Here is a 17,447-nt window from a genome sequence, read left to right as displayed (position 1 = left end):
CAGAAAACTGACTGACCTCAGTGGAGAGAGTCACTAATTCAGTGGCCATACCAGAAATTTATTTTTTAATCATTTCAAATTGCGGTGTAAACACTGCTGACAGTTGTGCTATCAACATCTGTCTATCAAAAGAGGGGAGGGGTAAATCACTTAATGTGGAGTCAAGACTAATATCATTTGATTTAGTTTTCTTGTCTTTAGCTTTAGCAGGCATTATAGGTGAATTCCTTTTCACCTGGGTGACGAATGTTTCCGTTGTGTGCATATAACTCAGTAATTAAGTAAATAACGTGAACAATATTACTAAGAGCCACGCCATAGCGACAACTCATTAGTTGAAGTGAATATGTGTATAAGAATCAAACAAGTGGGAGTCAAAAGGACCCCCTTTTTTTTTTTTTTTTTTTTTTTTTTTTTTTTTTTTAAAGTGTTTCTCTTACTTAGGGACAAACCAGTTAACAAAAATAAAGTGAAATAGGCCTGTCAAAGCAGTTTCCAAAGCAATATTTCTCCGTGAGAAAAAGACTCCCCCATTTTAAGCTCTTATAGCACAATTATTACTAGTAATTACCAAAAGAATTAAGATGGAAAAAGTCAGAATAGACCAAAAAGACAGTATTATACATTTACGATCACCACACTATCTCTACAAATGTGGCTAGTATCATATATAAATAAGGGAAAGCACTCAGCAAATAAATATTTTTGAGCACAGGCCCTCAGTACATAGATAATTGTACAGATCAAAAAGAGCGCCCACAGAAAATATATCGCTACACAGGTCAACAAGAGCACTCAACCGTATATAATGGTAGGTCAGGGAGGGTGTTTATCAACTAAGTAACTGCATGGATCGTAAAGAACAGATATATAGGAGTATGGGTCAAAACAATCCCTTTATCACTATCTCATAAGGAGGCGTACTGAGCAAATACCTGGTTATACCCATTAAGAAAAGCAGATAATAATTATATATCTATATACGTTGGAATAGGCACTCAGCAGATATAAGCTATATAAATCAAAAATAATAGCACACAACACATATATAACTATATAAATCAGACACAAAGAAAAAAAGAGTGTTCAATATATATATATATAACATTGTTAACCAGGTAAATAATGTCTTTAGATAGACCAAGAGGATATTATTAAATCCTCTAAAATATCAATTCTTATTTTCCTTCGATAGTACCCGGACAGATTTAGTAATGATAATTTTTTTTTTTTTTTTTTTTTAGAAATCCCTTTGATACTTAGAGGGATAATGACCGTAAAAGAGTCATGTCCAGGTGAACAAATTAGCAACAGTTTTGCCTCCAGTAGTTTTAATTAGATATAGAGTGTCCAGAAAAACGATAGTTAACTGTGTAAAAATAATATCATTCCTCTAGAAGCATAAGAAGTATCAGCAGCTTCCTAAAGTGATAGCAGGTTAACACACAAGTGTCAGTTTGTTCAATCCAAACCAAGCAAGGAGGAATAAAGACAAGAGCTATACTTGCAGCAGGAATGCTCTGTGATAATATGGCAGAAGCCCGGCACAGATGCTCAGATTTTAGTATAGGGCAATTTCCACCCCACAGCCTGCTCGTAACAGCCTGATCCTCAGCCCTGGTGAAGTCGGTCTAACCAGCACGGATCCCTCCGCGAAGCGTCGTTCCAACTTCAAACTCAGTAGTGTTGCACCGGCTTCCTGTCACGTGTCTCCGGAGACTGTCCTCGGTGTCTCACACACTCTTTTCCGCCCGGGAATAGCTCTCAGATCAGTAGTACCGGGACTCAAGTAAACAGGTAGGGAGCAGAAAAATTGGACTTATATCCGGGTATAATGCCTCTGGGTCTATACCTCTGCCAGTCACTCCATCCGCTCATCCATCCAGAAAAAGACTTCCAGCTGTCAGCAAGTTTTTATCGCTGTGTTCACCACAACACCAAAAACCCCTTGTAGACACTGGGTTAAGTGGTCAGAAGCTGGGGTAGAAATTTCAGTGGTGGTTAGTCACCACACCGACAGGGAGCACGCTGTTTTCAAGCTCCACCCCAAACGGAAGTCCTCCAATACCTAAAATTGTATTCTCTATCTGAATCATGAAAAATGTCTGTGATTGGCTTATAGTGGTCACATGATACAGGGGGCCCAGCAAATTTAAGTAAATTTGTTTGAAAAAAATATATTGCTCATTTAAAAAAATTCAGATTAAGCGCTATTGAATTGTCTTATTATTATACACTTGGTGAATTCTACTGTATTAAATAGATGTGCATTGGGAGGTTTCAGATATCTCTGAATGCAGAAGATAATGGCGCCTCCTTCCTGTTGTTCGGCTATTTTCGGAGCTGAGTTTATGCTTGTGAAACCGCAGCACACTAAAATCTGTATTTGCACCGATTTTGGTGTGTTGTTGTTTCGCAAGCATAAATGTGACTCTGGAAATAGTCAAACGACTCAAAGAGCCACCGCTCTTTGTATCTGAAACATCCAATTACAAATATCTAGTATTTAATGGTCCTTTAATGCTTAGTGGCCCTTTAAGAGGTAAGTGGTCAATGCTGTGTACATTGGATTAAAATATTTTTCTCAACTTTATATGTTTATATGTTTATTTTATAACATTTTTGCTGTGACGAAGAGGCATGTTATCTTTGTAGACACAAATTAAAAACGAATCCTTATTTCAGAATGAACAACTATTGAACTATAATGTATCTTAAATAGAAAACTATGTTTTATATATATATATATATATATATATATATATATTATCTCACAAAAGTAAGTACACCCCTCACATTTTTGTAAATATTTTATTATATCTTTTTATGTGATAACACTGAAGAAATGACACTTTGCTACAATGTAAATTAGTGAGTGTACAGCCTGTATAACAGTGTAAATTTGCTGTCCCCTCAAAATAACTCAACACACAGCCATTAATGTCTAAACCGTTGGCAACAAAAGTGAGAACACCCCTAAGTGGAAATGTCCAAATTGGACCTAAAGTGTCAATGTTTTGTGTGGCCACCATTATTTTCCAGCACTGCCTTAACCTTCTTGGGCATGGAGTTCACCAGAGCTTCACAGGTTGCCAATGGAGTCCACTTCCACTCCTCTATGACGACATCACAGAGCTGGTGGATGTTAGAGACCTTGCGCTCCCCCACCTTCCGTTGATGAGGATGCCCCACAGATGCTCAATAGGGTTTAGGTCTGGAGACATGCTTGGCCAGTCCATCACCTTTACCCTTAGCTTCTTTAGCAAGGCAGTGGTCGTCTTGGAGGCGTGTTTGGGGTTGTTATCATGTTGGAAGTCTGCCCTGCGGCCCAGTCTCCGAAGGGAGGGGATCATGCTCTGCTTCACAGTACATGTTGGCATTCATGGTTCCCTCAATAAACTGTAGATCCCCAGTGCCGGCAGCACTCATGCAGGCCCAGACCATGACACTCCCACCGCCATGCTTGACTGTAGGCAAGACACACTTGTCTTTGTACTCCTCACCTGGTTGCCGCCACACATGCTTGACACACGCTTAAGGTTATCTTGGTCTCATCCGACCACAGGACGTGGTTCCAGTAGTCCATGTCCTTAGTCTGCTTGTCTTCAGCAAAATGTTTGCGGGCTTTGTTGTGCATCATCTTTAGAAGAGGCTTCCTTCTGGGACGACCATTATGCAGACCAAATTGATGCAGTGTGCGGCGTATGGTCTGAGCACTGACAGGCTGACCCCCCAACCTCTGCAGCATTGTTGGCAGCACTCATACGTCTATTTCCCAAAGACAACCTATATATATATATATATATATATATATATATATATTTATATATTTCCATCTAAAGGGGAGGAGAGTCCACGGCTTTATTCATTACTGTTGAGAATTAGGAACCTCGCTACCAGGAGGAGGCAAAGACACCACAGCAAAAGGCTTAAATACCTCCCCCACTTACCTCATCCCCAGTCATACTTTGCTTTTTGTCACAGGAGGATGGCAAAGAAGTGCCAAAGATCGGAGTAGTCTCTTATGGAGGGTAGTACTCTTTGCATTGAGACTGGAATTTTAAGTAGTCCTGTCAGCCTCTCAGTGAGAGCCTGGGCGAATGTTAAAATCCGGAGATGCAGGGAGAGTCTTTCTGTGAAACCATCCCGACTCATATTAACAGCTCCACAAGCAATCAGTGTTGACGAGTTTCGCTGCTTGCTTCTTACACTCAAGTCCATGTCAGGAGCGAACCTACTAACCTGTCACACTTGAAGGGCCATGTTCATGTTCCACAGTGTAGATTCTGGTAAGATTGTTTAATTTTTTATTACATAATGATAACACGGAAGACAGGGTCACAGTGTGATGCCTTTTATCTTTAAAGAATCAAGGGTTAATATTCCTGGAAAGGGGATTATTGAACAGGGGGGGTTTATACATGATATTGTGTTATTGCTGCGTTATGTGCGAGATGATGTGTGGAACTTTCAGGTTACTTACGGGAGTATTGCGCGGCCCTTTTTTGGCGTGTTTTCTCCTTAGGCAGGGGCGGTCCTGCCAGGAATTCCATGTGACCAGGTGGGGCTATCTCCGGCCATTAGAGGCTATAAACGTGCCTATTTATTAAGTTAATCTAGTCCGTAATAAAAGCGCAAGCTATGAAGGACTCTGACGCGTTAGAGGGTTTTCCCTCTTTAACAAGGTTTCATTCCTGTGTTTATTGTGAGGAGGTTCTGGTAGAACAGCCTGCTCAACTATGTTCCACATGCCTTGATAAAGTTACGACATCTAAAAGTAAATGGATGACTAGTACTACTGAGCCGTCCACCTCTGAGGGTTCCCCGTCCCGTGAGGTGCGTTCCCTGCATTCGTCTCCAATTGCACAGGAAGCGTCCAACCATTACTCCTGCGGGAGAGATTCATTGGCCGTCAGATTTTGCGGATCAACTGCAAACGGCGGTATCGAAAGTGATCCATGCCTTACCACGTTCTGCTAAGCGCAAGCATAGTGCGTATCATGGCTGCCCGGCCCAGGGGTTGTCTACGCCTAGGGAAATATCAGAGGCGTTATACGATGACGAGGCCCACTCCGATTCGTCGGAGGAGGCCCCTTCTGGGTTGGAGTCCATGTCATCTAAACCTCCGGCTGCGGAGGAGCCTGACTTTAGGTTTACGATAGAGAATTTGCGCTTTTTGCTGAAGCAAGTGCTTACTACTCTGGAGGTTCCGGAACCAAAGCTACTGGTGGAACCTGCGATTCCTAAGCTTGATAAGGTATATGAGGACAGGGTGGTGCCTCAGGCCTTCCCCGTTCCTGTTAAGATGGCTAATATTATTAAGATTGAATGGGAGCTGCGGGGTACTGTCCCTAATGTGGATGGGGCTATCTCCACGCTCACGATACGGACAACTATTCCCCTCGAGGATAGTTTGTTGTTTAAAGAGCCCATGGATAAAAAGTTGGAAAACATGTTAAGGAAGATTTTTCAACACACAGGGTTTGTTTTTCAGCCGGCAGCGGCCATAGCCGCGGTTGCCAGAGCTGCAATATATTGGTGTGAATTCCTGTGTGAAATGGTTAAAGGGGAGACTTCCATCGGCGAGATACAGGATAAGATTAAGGCGTTGAAGGTCGCCAATTCTTTCATCTGTGATGCCAATATGCAAATTATTCGCCTGAACGCTAAGGTGTCAGGTTTTTCCATTTTAGCTCACAGGGCATTGTGGCTAAAATCTTGGTCTGCGGACATGACCTCTAAGTCGAGGCTGTTGTCCCTGCCTTTTCAAGGAAAGATTCTGTTCGGTCCAGGATTGGATTTGATCATATCCATGGTTACGGGAGGCAAAGGAGCTTTCCTACCTCAGGATAAGAAGGCTAAGTCTAAAGGATCTACTTTTCGTCCCTTTCGTGTGGACAAGGCCCAGCGCCAACAGCCCGCCGCAAAAGCGGACCATTCCAAGGGTACTTGGAAGCCGGCTCATTCTTTGAACAAGTCTACGCAGAACAAGAAGCCCGCTGGACAAAATCAGCATGAAGGGGCGGCCCCCGACCGGTCTCTAGACCAAGTAGGGGGCAGATTATCTCTCTTCTCAAAAGCCTGGTTACAGGACGTTCAGGACCCTTGGGTTTGGGAGGTTGTCGCCAAGGGTTACAGGATAGGGTTCAGATCCCATCCGCCCAGGGGCAGATTCCTACTGTCAAACCTGTCTTCAAGACCAGAAAAGAGAGAGGCCTTTCTAGAGTGTTTGAGGGATCTCTCCTCTATCTGCGTTATCATACCAGTACCCCAAGCAGAAAGGTGTCTAGGGTACTATTCAAATCTTTTTGTGGATCCAAAGAAGGAGGGCACGTTCTGCCCGATTCTGGACCTAAAGTGTTTAAACAAGTTTCTGAGTGTTCTATCATTCAAAATGGAAACAATCAGATCTATTCTACCCCTAGTTCAAGAGGGACAGTTCATGACCACTATAGACTTGAAGGATGCTTATCTTCATGTGCCAATTCACATGGACCACTTCAAGTTCCTAAGATTTGTATTTCTGGATGAACACTTCCAGTTTGTGGCCCTCCCCTTTGGTCTAGCAACGGCCCCCGAGAGTCTTCACAAAGGCTCTGGGGGCGCTACTTGCAGTGGCCAGAGCCAGAGGCATTGCTGTGGCGCCCTATCTGGACGACATCCTAGTCCAGGCGCCGTCGCTCAGTCTGGCAGAGGATCTTTCGAGGGCTCTTCTTCTTTTGCTCCAATCTCACGGTTGGAAGATCAACTCAGGAAAGAGTTCCCTGGTTCCCAGCAACAGGGTGGAGTTCCTGGGCACGATAATAGACTCTATGTCCATGAAAATATTTCTCACAGACTATTGACGCAGGAAGATTGCGTCCTCTTGTCTTGCCCTTCAATCCTCCTCAAGCTCCTCGGTGGCTCAGTGTATGGAGGTGATCGGACTCATGGTTTCCGGCATAGACATCATTCCATTTGCCAGGTTCCATCTCGGACCTCTTTAATTGTGCATGTTGAGACAGTGGAATGGATATCATTCAGATCTATCATAGCAGATATCCATGGATGCTCAGACTCAGATCTCCCTCTCTTGGTGGATCCATCCTTTTTGAGACTGTCCTGGGAGATTGTGACCACGGACGTGAGTCTGGCAGGATGGGGAGCTGTTTGGGGTGCCAGGATGGCACAAGGAAATGGACCCGGGAGGAGTCTCTCCTTCCGATAAATATTCTGGAACTCCGAGTAATCTACAATGCTCTGAAGGAATGGCCTCCTCTGGGTTCGATCAGCTTCATCAGGTTCCAGACCGACAACATTACCTCGGTGGCTTACATCAACCATCAGGGGGGTACGAGGAGCTCCTTAGCCATGAGGGAGGTGTCTCGGATCTTGGAGTGGGCGGAGTCCCACAGTTGCTCGCTCTCAGCGATTCACATTCCAGGTGTGGACAACTGGGAGGCAGATTTTCTCAGCAGGCAATCCTTCCATCCGGGGGAATGGTCTCTCCACCCCAAAGTGTTTGCGGAGATTTGTCTTAGATGGGAAACGCCAGAGATAGCTCTCATGGTGCCCAGACTCAATTGCAAGCTACCCCGATACGGGTCGAGGTCCAGGGATCCCCAGGCAGAGCTGATATATGCCTTGGTGGTGCCTTGGGGGTTCAGTCTAGCTTACACTTTTCCACCATTACGATGTGTACCTCGTGTAGTGGCACGCATCAAGCAGGAGCGAGCTTCGACCATTCTGATTGCTCCATCGTGGCTGCGGAGGATGTGGTTTGTGGATCTGGTGGTGATCTCATCCTCTCTGCCGTGGAGGTTACCCTGTCGCAGGGATCTGCTGGAACAGGGTCCTTTTCAACATCAAAATCTTGATTCTCTGAGGCTGACTACGTGGAGATTGAACGCCTATTTTTGGCCAAGAGAGGCTTTTCTGAAAGGGTGATTGATACGCTAATTCAGGCAAGGAAGCCAGTCACTCGTCGCATCTACCATAAGGTGTGGAGGACTTACTTGTCCTGGTGTGAGAAGCATGGATATCCTTGGCATAAGGGGAAGGTATCCTGGATTCTGTCTTTTCTCCAAGAGGACTTGGATAAGGGTCTTGCCGCAAGTTCCTTAATGGGACAGATTTCGGCATTATCAGTCTTGTTGCATAGGAGACTCGCTGAGCTCCCTGACATACAATCTTTTTTGTTCAGGCTCTGTCTAGAATCAGGCCTGTCTTTAGACAGTCTGCTCCCCCATGGAGCTTAAACTTGGTCCTTAAGGTATTGCAGAAGGTTTCGTTTGAGCCTATGCGCTACATTGACATTAAGATTCTGTCCTGGAAGGTTATTTTCCTGTTGGCCATTGCATCGGCATGCAGAGTATCTCAACTGGCTACCTTGCAATGTGAGCATCCTTATCTGGTTTTTCATAAGGCTTTGCTTCGCACTGGTTTGGGGTTTCTTCCCAAGGTGTTGTCTAACCGTAACATCAATCAGGAAAAAGTTGTTCCTTTTTTATGTCTTAACTTTTCTTCTAAGGAGAGGTTACTTAATAACCTGGATGTGGTTCATGCCTTAAAGTTCTATCTTCAGGCTACAAAGGATTTCAGACAGTCTACATCTCTTTTTGTGGTGTATTCTGGGAAGCGCAAGGGGCAGAAAGCCTCTTCTTCTTCATTGTTTTTTTTTTGGTTGAGGAGCTTGATTCGCTTGGCCTATGAGACAGCGGGACATAAGCCTCCTCAGAGGATCACGGCTCCTTCAACTAGAGCTGTGGCTTCGTCTTGGGCCTTCAAGAATGAGGCTTCTATGGAGCAAATTTGTAAGGCAGCTACCTGGTCCTCCTTACACACTTTTACAAAGTTTTACAAATTTGACGTTTTTTGCTTCTGCGGAAGCTGTTTTTGGGAGAAAGGTTTTGCAGGCTGTGGTGCCCTCAGATTAGGGTCTGCCTTTTACCCTCCCGGTTTCATTCAGTGTCCTCTACAGCTTGGGTATATGTTCCCAACAGTAATTAATGAAGCCGTGGACTCTCCTCCCCTTTAGATGGAAAACATAAATTATGCTTACCTGATAATTTCGTTTTCATCGAGGGGAGGAGAGTCCACGGCTCCCGCCCGTATCTCCGATGGGCGGACCTAAATTTAATTTATCTTCTGGCACCATTTATACCTTGATATTTCTCCTACTGTTCCTTGTTCCCTCGGCAGAATGACTGGGGGATGAGGGAAGTGGGGGGGGGGGTATTTAAGCCTTTGGCTGGGGTGTCTTTGCCTCCTCCTGGTGGCCAGGTTCTTAATTCCCAATAGTAATGAATGAAGCCGTGGACTCTCCTCCCCTCGATGGAAACAAAATTATCAGGTAAGCATAATTTATGTTATATATATACAATGTATCATTTTATATTACCATCTCAAAATGTTTAATGTCCCTTTTTTAATAACTTGCTTTATTTCTTTATTCACAGAATTTATTACTTTAATAATGTTTATTTTTGTAGTAGATAATACAAAACATGTTTTCTTACAATATTCCCTCCTTTTATATATTCTTACAGGAAGTTGGAGTTGGACATTTCTGAGAGTGATTCTGACCTCAGGTCCTCCAGTGAAAGATTTTTGTCAGTCAGATCCAGCAGTGATCTCAGTGCCAGAGGCAACAGATTCTTGAAGAAGAAAGATGTAAATAGTTTTGAGCCAACAATACTGAAGGTGGAAAATGCACACTTTAGCAAACAGAAAGAGAATAAGAGAATAATCCATGACAGTGAAGAGGAGAAAATATCACAGCTTGTCGAAAGCTCTTTGGAAATGTCAGAAGGCAATGAGAAGTGGTTGAAAATGCCAGTGAGTAATCTGATGGTTTTAAGAGGTCATTTTCACTTTAAAAGGACAGTCTACACCTTAGTCATCTTAAAGTCGTACTTTAGATTAAGCTGCAAATAGCCTCATGCAACCCTTTCTATATCAGGCAGAAGTAACAGTATTTAAAGTTATTTTAAAATGACTATTGTTTCTGGTCACTTTGAAATGGCTGCCAAGCTCTGCCTACTGATGACATCATGATCTGGGCTGCATCTATACACTCTGCTGAATGGCATTGACAGTCTGTTGAATCCAATTAGAGAGTATTTTGTAACTAGTGAGCCATTAATGCAGCCCAGATCGTGATGTCATCAGTGGGCAGAACTTGGCAGCCATTTTAAAGTGTCCAGAAACAATAGTCAATTTAAAATAACTTTTTTACTGTTAACTGCTGCATGATATAGAAAGGGTACAGGATGATATTTGCAGCTTAATCTAAAGTAAGACTTTAAGATGACTAAGGTGTAGACTGTCCCTTTAACTAATGTTATTAAAAAGGAATCCATCTGCTCAGGACAAATGATCATATCTAAGAAATTCTATTAAAAGATCTTCTGGGTTTTTTTTTTTTTTTTACATAAGAAGCTCATTGTTATCTTCCATTTGGTTCTTTAAATAGATTTTAAAGTCACAATTAAACGTTCATGATTCAGATAGAAGAAATCCAATTTTATATCTGTTACCAAGTTTACTTTGCTCTCTTGGCATCCTTTGTATAAAAGCATATCTAGGCTTAGAAGTGTGCACATACCCTAAAGGGACAATCCAAAATTTGTATTGTTTAAAAAGATAGGTAATCCCTTTATTACCCATTCCCTTTATTACCCATTGTTGTGATTGTGTAATTACCTAGTGGTTATGCAAAGAATGAAAAAAAAAAAGGATGAAAAGAAAAACAAGGGTAACAAACATATACTCTATGGGGTACCCACAAGTACATAGAGAAACAAAAAAGCCAGGGGAAAAAAAGAATGGGGAGGGAACATGGATCAGTTCATCGTTAAGCTCCTCCTTTGTGACTAAATAAATTTTGGATCACAGATCAGCAAGTGTGCAAAAAAATGTTGTCTCCTAAAATTGTGGGCTGACTTGATTAAAAAAAAAAAATCCATGTGACACTGTGTAGTATGTTATTCTGCAAGGTGAATTGCTGTGTCTTTATTGATGTATACAATATTCAAAAAAACATGTCCTATATTTTTATGATTTTTTGTGGTGTATATGCATCTGAATGTGTGTATGCACTTATTAAGATGATATAAGTAATATTTCAATTTTTCTGAGTATCAATGGTAAAAATCTAAAAATATAAATCTATATAAAAAAAACCATTAGCAGCCAATTACTGTTATATTGCACTGATTACTGCCCATATAATATGTTTATTTTTATTGCCTAGATATAAACGGCTGTTCACATTCCTCTGCTGCTGTTGACAGCTGCTTTCTCATACTGGAAATAGTGAGCACAATCTTCCTTTTCTGTGCACAGCTTTTTCAAGCTTGGGCGCAATCACGGCTGAAATCACTGGTACCTTCTAGCCATACGGCATAGGCGTACGTGTTCACTGGCATTTATTCGCCTGTCGCTTGTAATTAGTTGCCACTCAATACAGGGCACAGCAGATATGGAAACCCTGGAAAAGTTTAGAAATCAATTTAAAAAAAAAACACTTTTTTTTAAGGTATCTAAAGTTGTAAATGGTTTTTGTATTACTACTTATATGAATCAATTGCAATCTTTTAACTCACCACTTTCAGTCATGTCCATGTGGTACAAAGCATGAAATTTAAAATGCATGCACCATTTGTACAAAATTAAATTATAAACTGCTTTGTCTGAAAAACAGAGGTGAAACGGCTAATACAAGGCCAAAATGAGTATATTCTCCTAGAAGTTTTTAAAATTAAATATAACTATGCAATTACAAAAGTGACTTTATTAAAAAATAAAAATGAAGAAAATCACTTTTAACGTTCACTGAGCTGTAAAATGTATTCTATCCAAGCTATAAAAATGGATACAGGATCCCTTGTTTAAATGAGGGCATGTTCCTTTTTTTAAATGAGGGGTTACATGCCCCAGTGGCTTTTTATGTAATGACCATGTTTCAGTGGTCTCTGACCATATGTTTAACAAAATAAAAGGGGATGGGGAAGTCCTAAATATTAGTATAGTTTGAAGCTATAGTTGTAATATTTAGGAAATAATGACTTGGGAAAAAAAGAGAACAAAAATGGTTAGTGGTTATTCTATTGAATTACTTCTCATACTCACAGCTCTCTTCCATTTTTTTTCTCTCCCACCATATAAGAAACCACCGAGAACTCCATCACCTCCAAGCAAAAGATCTCCACGTGTTAAGCTGCACAGGAGTCCCTCTGCATTGGGATTTAACTCACCTCGAAGACCACCCTCCCAGTTCTCTTCTAGAACTCCTTCCCCTCCAAGCCGTGGAACACCTAGATTTTCACCCAGAAAACGCTCATTTAGCCGTCTGCGATCGCGATCCCCTTCCCCATCTGTCAGAAGCTCGCTAACTGATCCTTCCTCTCTTTGGACGCAACAAGGGAGACGCAACCACACGCCACGTTCCCAGAGAAGTGATGTTAAATCCCTGGAGGAATTGTTCTACAGAACAGAAGATATCAGCAGTGCAAGCTCTGGTGGTTTGTTTTATTTTATGTCTTGTTTTCTCATGTCAACTTCAAATTAATTAAAGGGAGAGTAAATTCAAAATTAAACTTTCACAATTCAGACAGAGCATTTAATTTTAAATAGCTTTCCATTTTACCTCTATTATTAAATGCACTGCTTTCCTTTGATATCCTTGGTTGAAGAATAAACCTAGTTAAACTCATAGGAGTTCGGGAGAGTTCATATCTCTCTTCTCTTTAGTTATCTAAAATGTTTGCAACAATGTATAACACTGCTACAAACATTGTTGCCATAAAATGCCAAAGACACATGCACACTCCTGAGCTACTATAAACCTACCTAGGGACGCTCTTTAACAAAGAATACAAGAGAACAAAACAAATTAAAAATGTTTAAAATTCCATGTTGTCTCTAAATCATAAAGGTTTCATTTTGACTTGACATAATACTCAAAACTGAAATGTTCATTATAGATGTATTAGCTAAAATAATTCTATAAACATTTCTAACAGTTTCAGTGATAGCTTTTACAGTGAACAGAACATCTATTCATGCCCCTCATTCAAACACTGCATTTGCTATCTGTATTAGAAAAAGCAAGAATGTAAGCTTAGAAGCCAGCCCATTTTTGGTTCAGAACCTGGGTAGCGCTTGCGGATTGATGGTTAAATGTAGCCACCAATCAGCAAGCGCTACCCAGGTGCTGAACCAAAAACAGGCCGGCTTCTATGCTATACTTATTTGAAAAACCAGGAATGTAAGCTAAGGAACAAAGAAAAATTGATAATAGGAATAAATTAGAAAGTTGCTTAAAACTGCATGCTCTATCTGAATCATGAAAGAAAAAAATTGGGTTTAGTATCCCTTTAAGCTACTGAATTCTTTATTAACAAAATATGCAATATATATGAAGTTAAAAAGAGGCATTTTTTTATTTTTTAAACAAGAGATGGGTTTCCTTTGCTTACCCATGGTGACAATATTGGAACATACAAAGCTGCTGACTGGTTCATACATACTATGCATCCAATTGATTGATAGGCAAGTAGCTCAATTTGTGTACACAGCAGTGTACATATTTCTGAGTTTTTAAAGGGACATAAAATAAGTTGAAATAATAACTGAATAACAAATTCTCCACTTTGTTCACTCATTTTATTTACACATGGCCGAATGGAACAGCCACAAACTGGAAGTGTTTGTCTAGAAATGCAAACCTCAGAAACTTGTGATGGTCCCTGTGGATGGGAACATGCAGGTACGCGTCCTTTAAATCTACTGTTGTCATAAATTGACCCTCTTGAACCAAGGGAAGAATGGAACGAATAGTTTCCATCTTGAAGGATGGTACTCCTCTGAGGAATTTGTTTAGACTTTTGAGATCTAAAATTGGTCTGAACGTTCCCTCTTTTTTGGGAACCACGAACAGATTGGAGTAAAATCCCAGACCCTGATCCTGTATTGGAACAGGAACTATCACTCCCAGGTCAGAAAGATCTTGAACACAATGTAAGAACGCCTCTCTTTTTATCTGGTCTACAGATAATCTTGAGAGAAGAAACCTGCCCCTGGGAGGAACAGTTTTGAACTCTCTAGATTGCATCCCTGGGACACGATGTCCACCGCCCATGAATCCTGATCATCCCGAACCCATACCCTTCATGCTGACTTTGAGTCATTGGTGGGTTTCTTAGCTTGCTTTCCCTTGTTCCACGACTGGTTGGACCTCCAGGAAGGCTTGGACTGTTCTTGTTTTGTAGAGGGAGAGGAAGGCTTGCCCTTGAAGTTTCAAAAGGAACGAAAATTACTCTGACATCCCTTCTGCTTATTCCTCTTATCCTGAGGGAGGAAATTACCTTTTCCTCCCCTAATGTCGGAAATGATCTCAGCCAGACCCGGCCCAAACAAAGTCATGACACATCCGCAGACCAGGATTTCAACCATAAGGCTCTGCGAGCCAATACAGCAAAACCAGAATTTTTTGCTCCTAGTTTAATAACCTGTAGGAAGGCATCCGTAATAAAAGAATTAGCCAACTTAAGGGCTTTAATTCTATCCTGGATCTCTTCGAGGGGAGTGTCTGTCCGAATAGAATCAGACAACGCAAAAAAAACAGTATGCCGCGGCACTAGTGACGGTAGCAATTGCCATTGTAAACCCTGGTGTACATACATTTTTTTGAGTAACCCCTCTAATTTCTTGTCCATAGAACCCTTAAAGGAACAACTATCTTCTATGGGAATAGTGGTCCCCTTAGCTAGCTTGGAAATTGCTCCTTCCACCTTGGGTACCGTCTGCCAAGACTCCTTGATAGAGCCTGCTATAGGAAACATCTTCTTAAATATAGGGGATGGAGAAAAAGGGATACCCGGTCTCTCCCATTCCCTAGCAATAATCTCTGTAGCTCGATCTGGTACAGGAAAAAACTCCACCATGGAAGGAATATCAAAATACTTGTTTAGTTTACTTCTTTGGATTGACTACGACAGTAGTGTCAGAGTCGTCCAGGGTAGCTAAAACCTCCTTAAGTAACAAACGGAGGTGTTCGAGTTTAAACCTGAAAGAAACAACTTCAGTATCAGGCAAAGGAATTACACTGTCTGAGATTTCACCCTCAGATGCTACCGAAGTATCCTCTTCCTCAGATTTCTGGGAAGGGACATTCGGAATAGCGACTACTGTGTCAGCAACCTTATTCACTGATTGTTTACATTTCCTCATGCACTTTCCCTGCAGCATGGGAAAAGCAGACAATGCATCGGATACCGCTGAGGACATTAGAGAAGCGATGTCTTGCAAAGTAACTCCAGGTGGAGTAATAGAGGAAGCACAGGTCACTGGCTGTATGGACTCTAAGTTTTGGGACACTTGAGGAGAAAGCTGTGGCATATCTTGGACATTGTCAGAAGACTCCTGAACAGCATCCGGCTTAGACAATGTTGGCTCAGGAAAAAATCTATCCCTGAAATGTAAAGTTCTCTCAATACATGAGGAACAGAAAGGGATTGGTGGTTCCACATTAGCATTTAAACATAAAGTACATGTAACATCTAGCAGGGCCTCTTGGTCCATCTTTATTCACTAATAAACAAACTGATATTTTATTTAGAAAATATATTTAGTAAAATTATAAAGTAGTACAAAAAACACTCCAGACAACCTCTACACCTCAGCCCTCAGCTTAGCTTTGCTGAGGTGCTTACCTGCTTGATTGAAAACAGAGTGATTATCCTGCTAGAAAATCCGGACTCAACTGCTATTCTCTCTGAAGTGAAGACCGGTAACCGTTATTCAGCTAATGACTGACGCAGCTAGCTCCTGTCCGTAACACAGGAAGTGAAGGAGGGAAAAGGCGCGCAACAGAAAATGCCGCCTCAGCTAGCCCCTCCCATCGTGGGCGTTATAACGTTAACCTCCCGATCGGCTAAAATAATTACCCAAGCCGCAGGGAGTATAGTAATAATCAAAACTCCAACTCTGAGCCATCTCTTTTTGTCCCCAGTGCCTGCTAATGCTGCCAATAAAATGATCCCCCAAACATAGGAGAATGTCTCTTGTCCCACAATTATAATGTAAAGTGCCATCCTTTTATTTTCTGCAATGTGTCCCAGAAAAATTAAAGTTAGCACTTACCTTTAGACTTCTGCCAGGCAGCACGGCAGCTCACTAGGTTTGTGAAGGCCAGTTCCCTCACATGGACCTGTGGATAAAAACAAAGACTGAGTAATCTTACTCAGGCTTGCACGATTAGGACAGCATTAAATACATGGGAGGCGTAGTGAGGATTGTACCCCACAAGTTCCCATTGCTTGAAAGCCACCACTTCTCTACTGAAGAGACTGATATGGACTACGGCTACACCCTAGGACAAAGAAGTACAATCTTGTATTTCTAAAAAAATAATAAAATCTTGATTGAAGAATCTTCCTTCTAACACCTAAACTTTACCACTTCCTTGCTCTAACGTAGGCAAAGAGAATGACTGGGGTTGGATGGAAGGGAGGTGATATTTAAAAGGATTTGCTGTGGTGCTCTTTGCCGCCTCCTGCTGGGCAGGAGTGATATTCCCAATAGTAATTAGATGATCCGTGGACTCACCATGTCATTAGAAAGAAAGTTAGTTTCTGTAATTTTCTATAGCATACATGGCAGGCCACCTTCACAAAACACATTTTGTTATTCTATAGCTCTGTTTTCAGACCAGATTTAGTAACTATAAATGAGATACATTATGTTTAAATTAATTTTGCCACTATGCACTATTTTGCATTTTACTCAAATAATAGGTAGGAATAAAATACATAATCAGAAAAATTAGGTAAAATTAGGAAAACCGATAAAAAAATAATATTTATTTGACACAGTAATTTCTACCTGAAGCCTTATCCAGCTTTAAGAATATTCCCTTTTCTTTCTGTTTTTCCTGTCCTTGATATATTATTTGGGCATAGGTAGCATCAGTCTTGTCACTGTATATTTTTTTTCATAGTGACAAAATGTCTATTCCTCTATGCATTTTCTATTCTTTGAAGACATACAGTATATAACACACAGAGAAAGTCCAGCACTCACAAGCTCTCAGCTAAGATTTAAAAGCAAAAATGGAAAGGTTAGTTACCACATCTGGCCAAATGGGACAAGACCAGGTACCACATCAAGGTCCTTTCCAATACCTGGGACCCTAAAACAGCCACACAATGCAAGCTCTCAAATCCAAACAAACTGGGAACAAGGGAATGGTGCACAGACTTATGTAATCACCCTAGACATATACAAAACACGGAAGGGGACTGAACTCTCATACCGGACCGGGTACACATCCCATGACTCTGCAACATGCTCAGCCCTGGGTGCTCACCGGCACTCACAGGAAGCTGTACTGTCCCCAGAGTCACAGGCAGTTAACCCCAGACAGGTCTGGATGCAAGAACCATAGGGAAAATTACAAAACAAAT

The 17,447-nt window shown here is 41.5% G+C and overlaps 1 protein-coding gene across 1 annotated transcript in view; it reads left to right on the top strand.

The window, feature by feature from the left end:
- Positions 1-17,447, top strand: part of C2H19orf44 (chromosome 2 C19orf44 homolog) — a 132,939-nt gene that overhangs the window by 32,953 nt on the left and 82,539 nt on the right. The window contains exons 4-5 of the mRNA XM_053700046.1: positions 9,528-9,816; positions 12,149-12,503. Coding sequence (XP_053556021.1) covers positions 9,528-9,816; positions 12,149-12,503 — 644 coding nt within the window. The remainder of the gene's footprint in view (positions 1-9,527; positions 9,817-12,148; positions 12,504-17,447) is intronic.

This window comes from Bombina bombina, chromosome 2, assembly GCF_027579735.1.
Source record: "Bombina bombina isolate aBomBom1 chromosome 2, aBomBom1.pri, whole genome shotgun sequence".
NCBI lineage: Eukaryota > Metazoa > Chordata > Amphibia > Anura > Bombinatoridae > Bombina > Bombina bombina.
The sequence above is the reverse complement of the archived record's forward strand: the minus strand, read 5'-3'. Positions and strand labels throughout refer to the sequence as shown.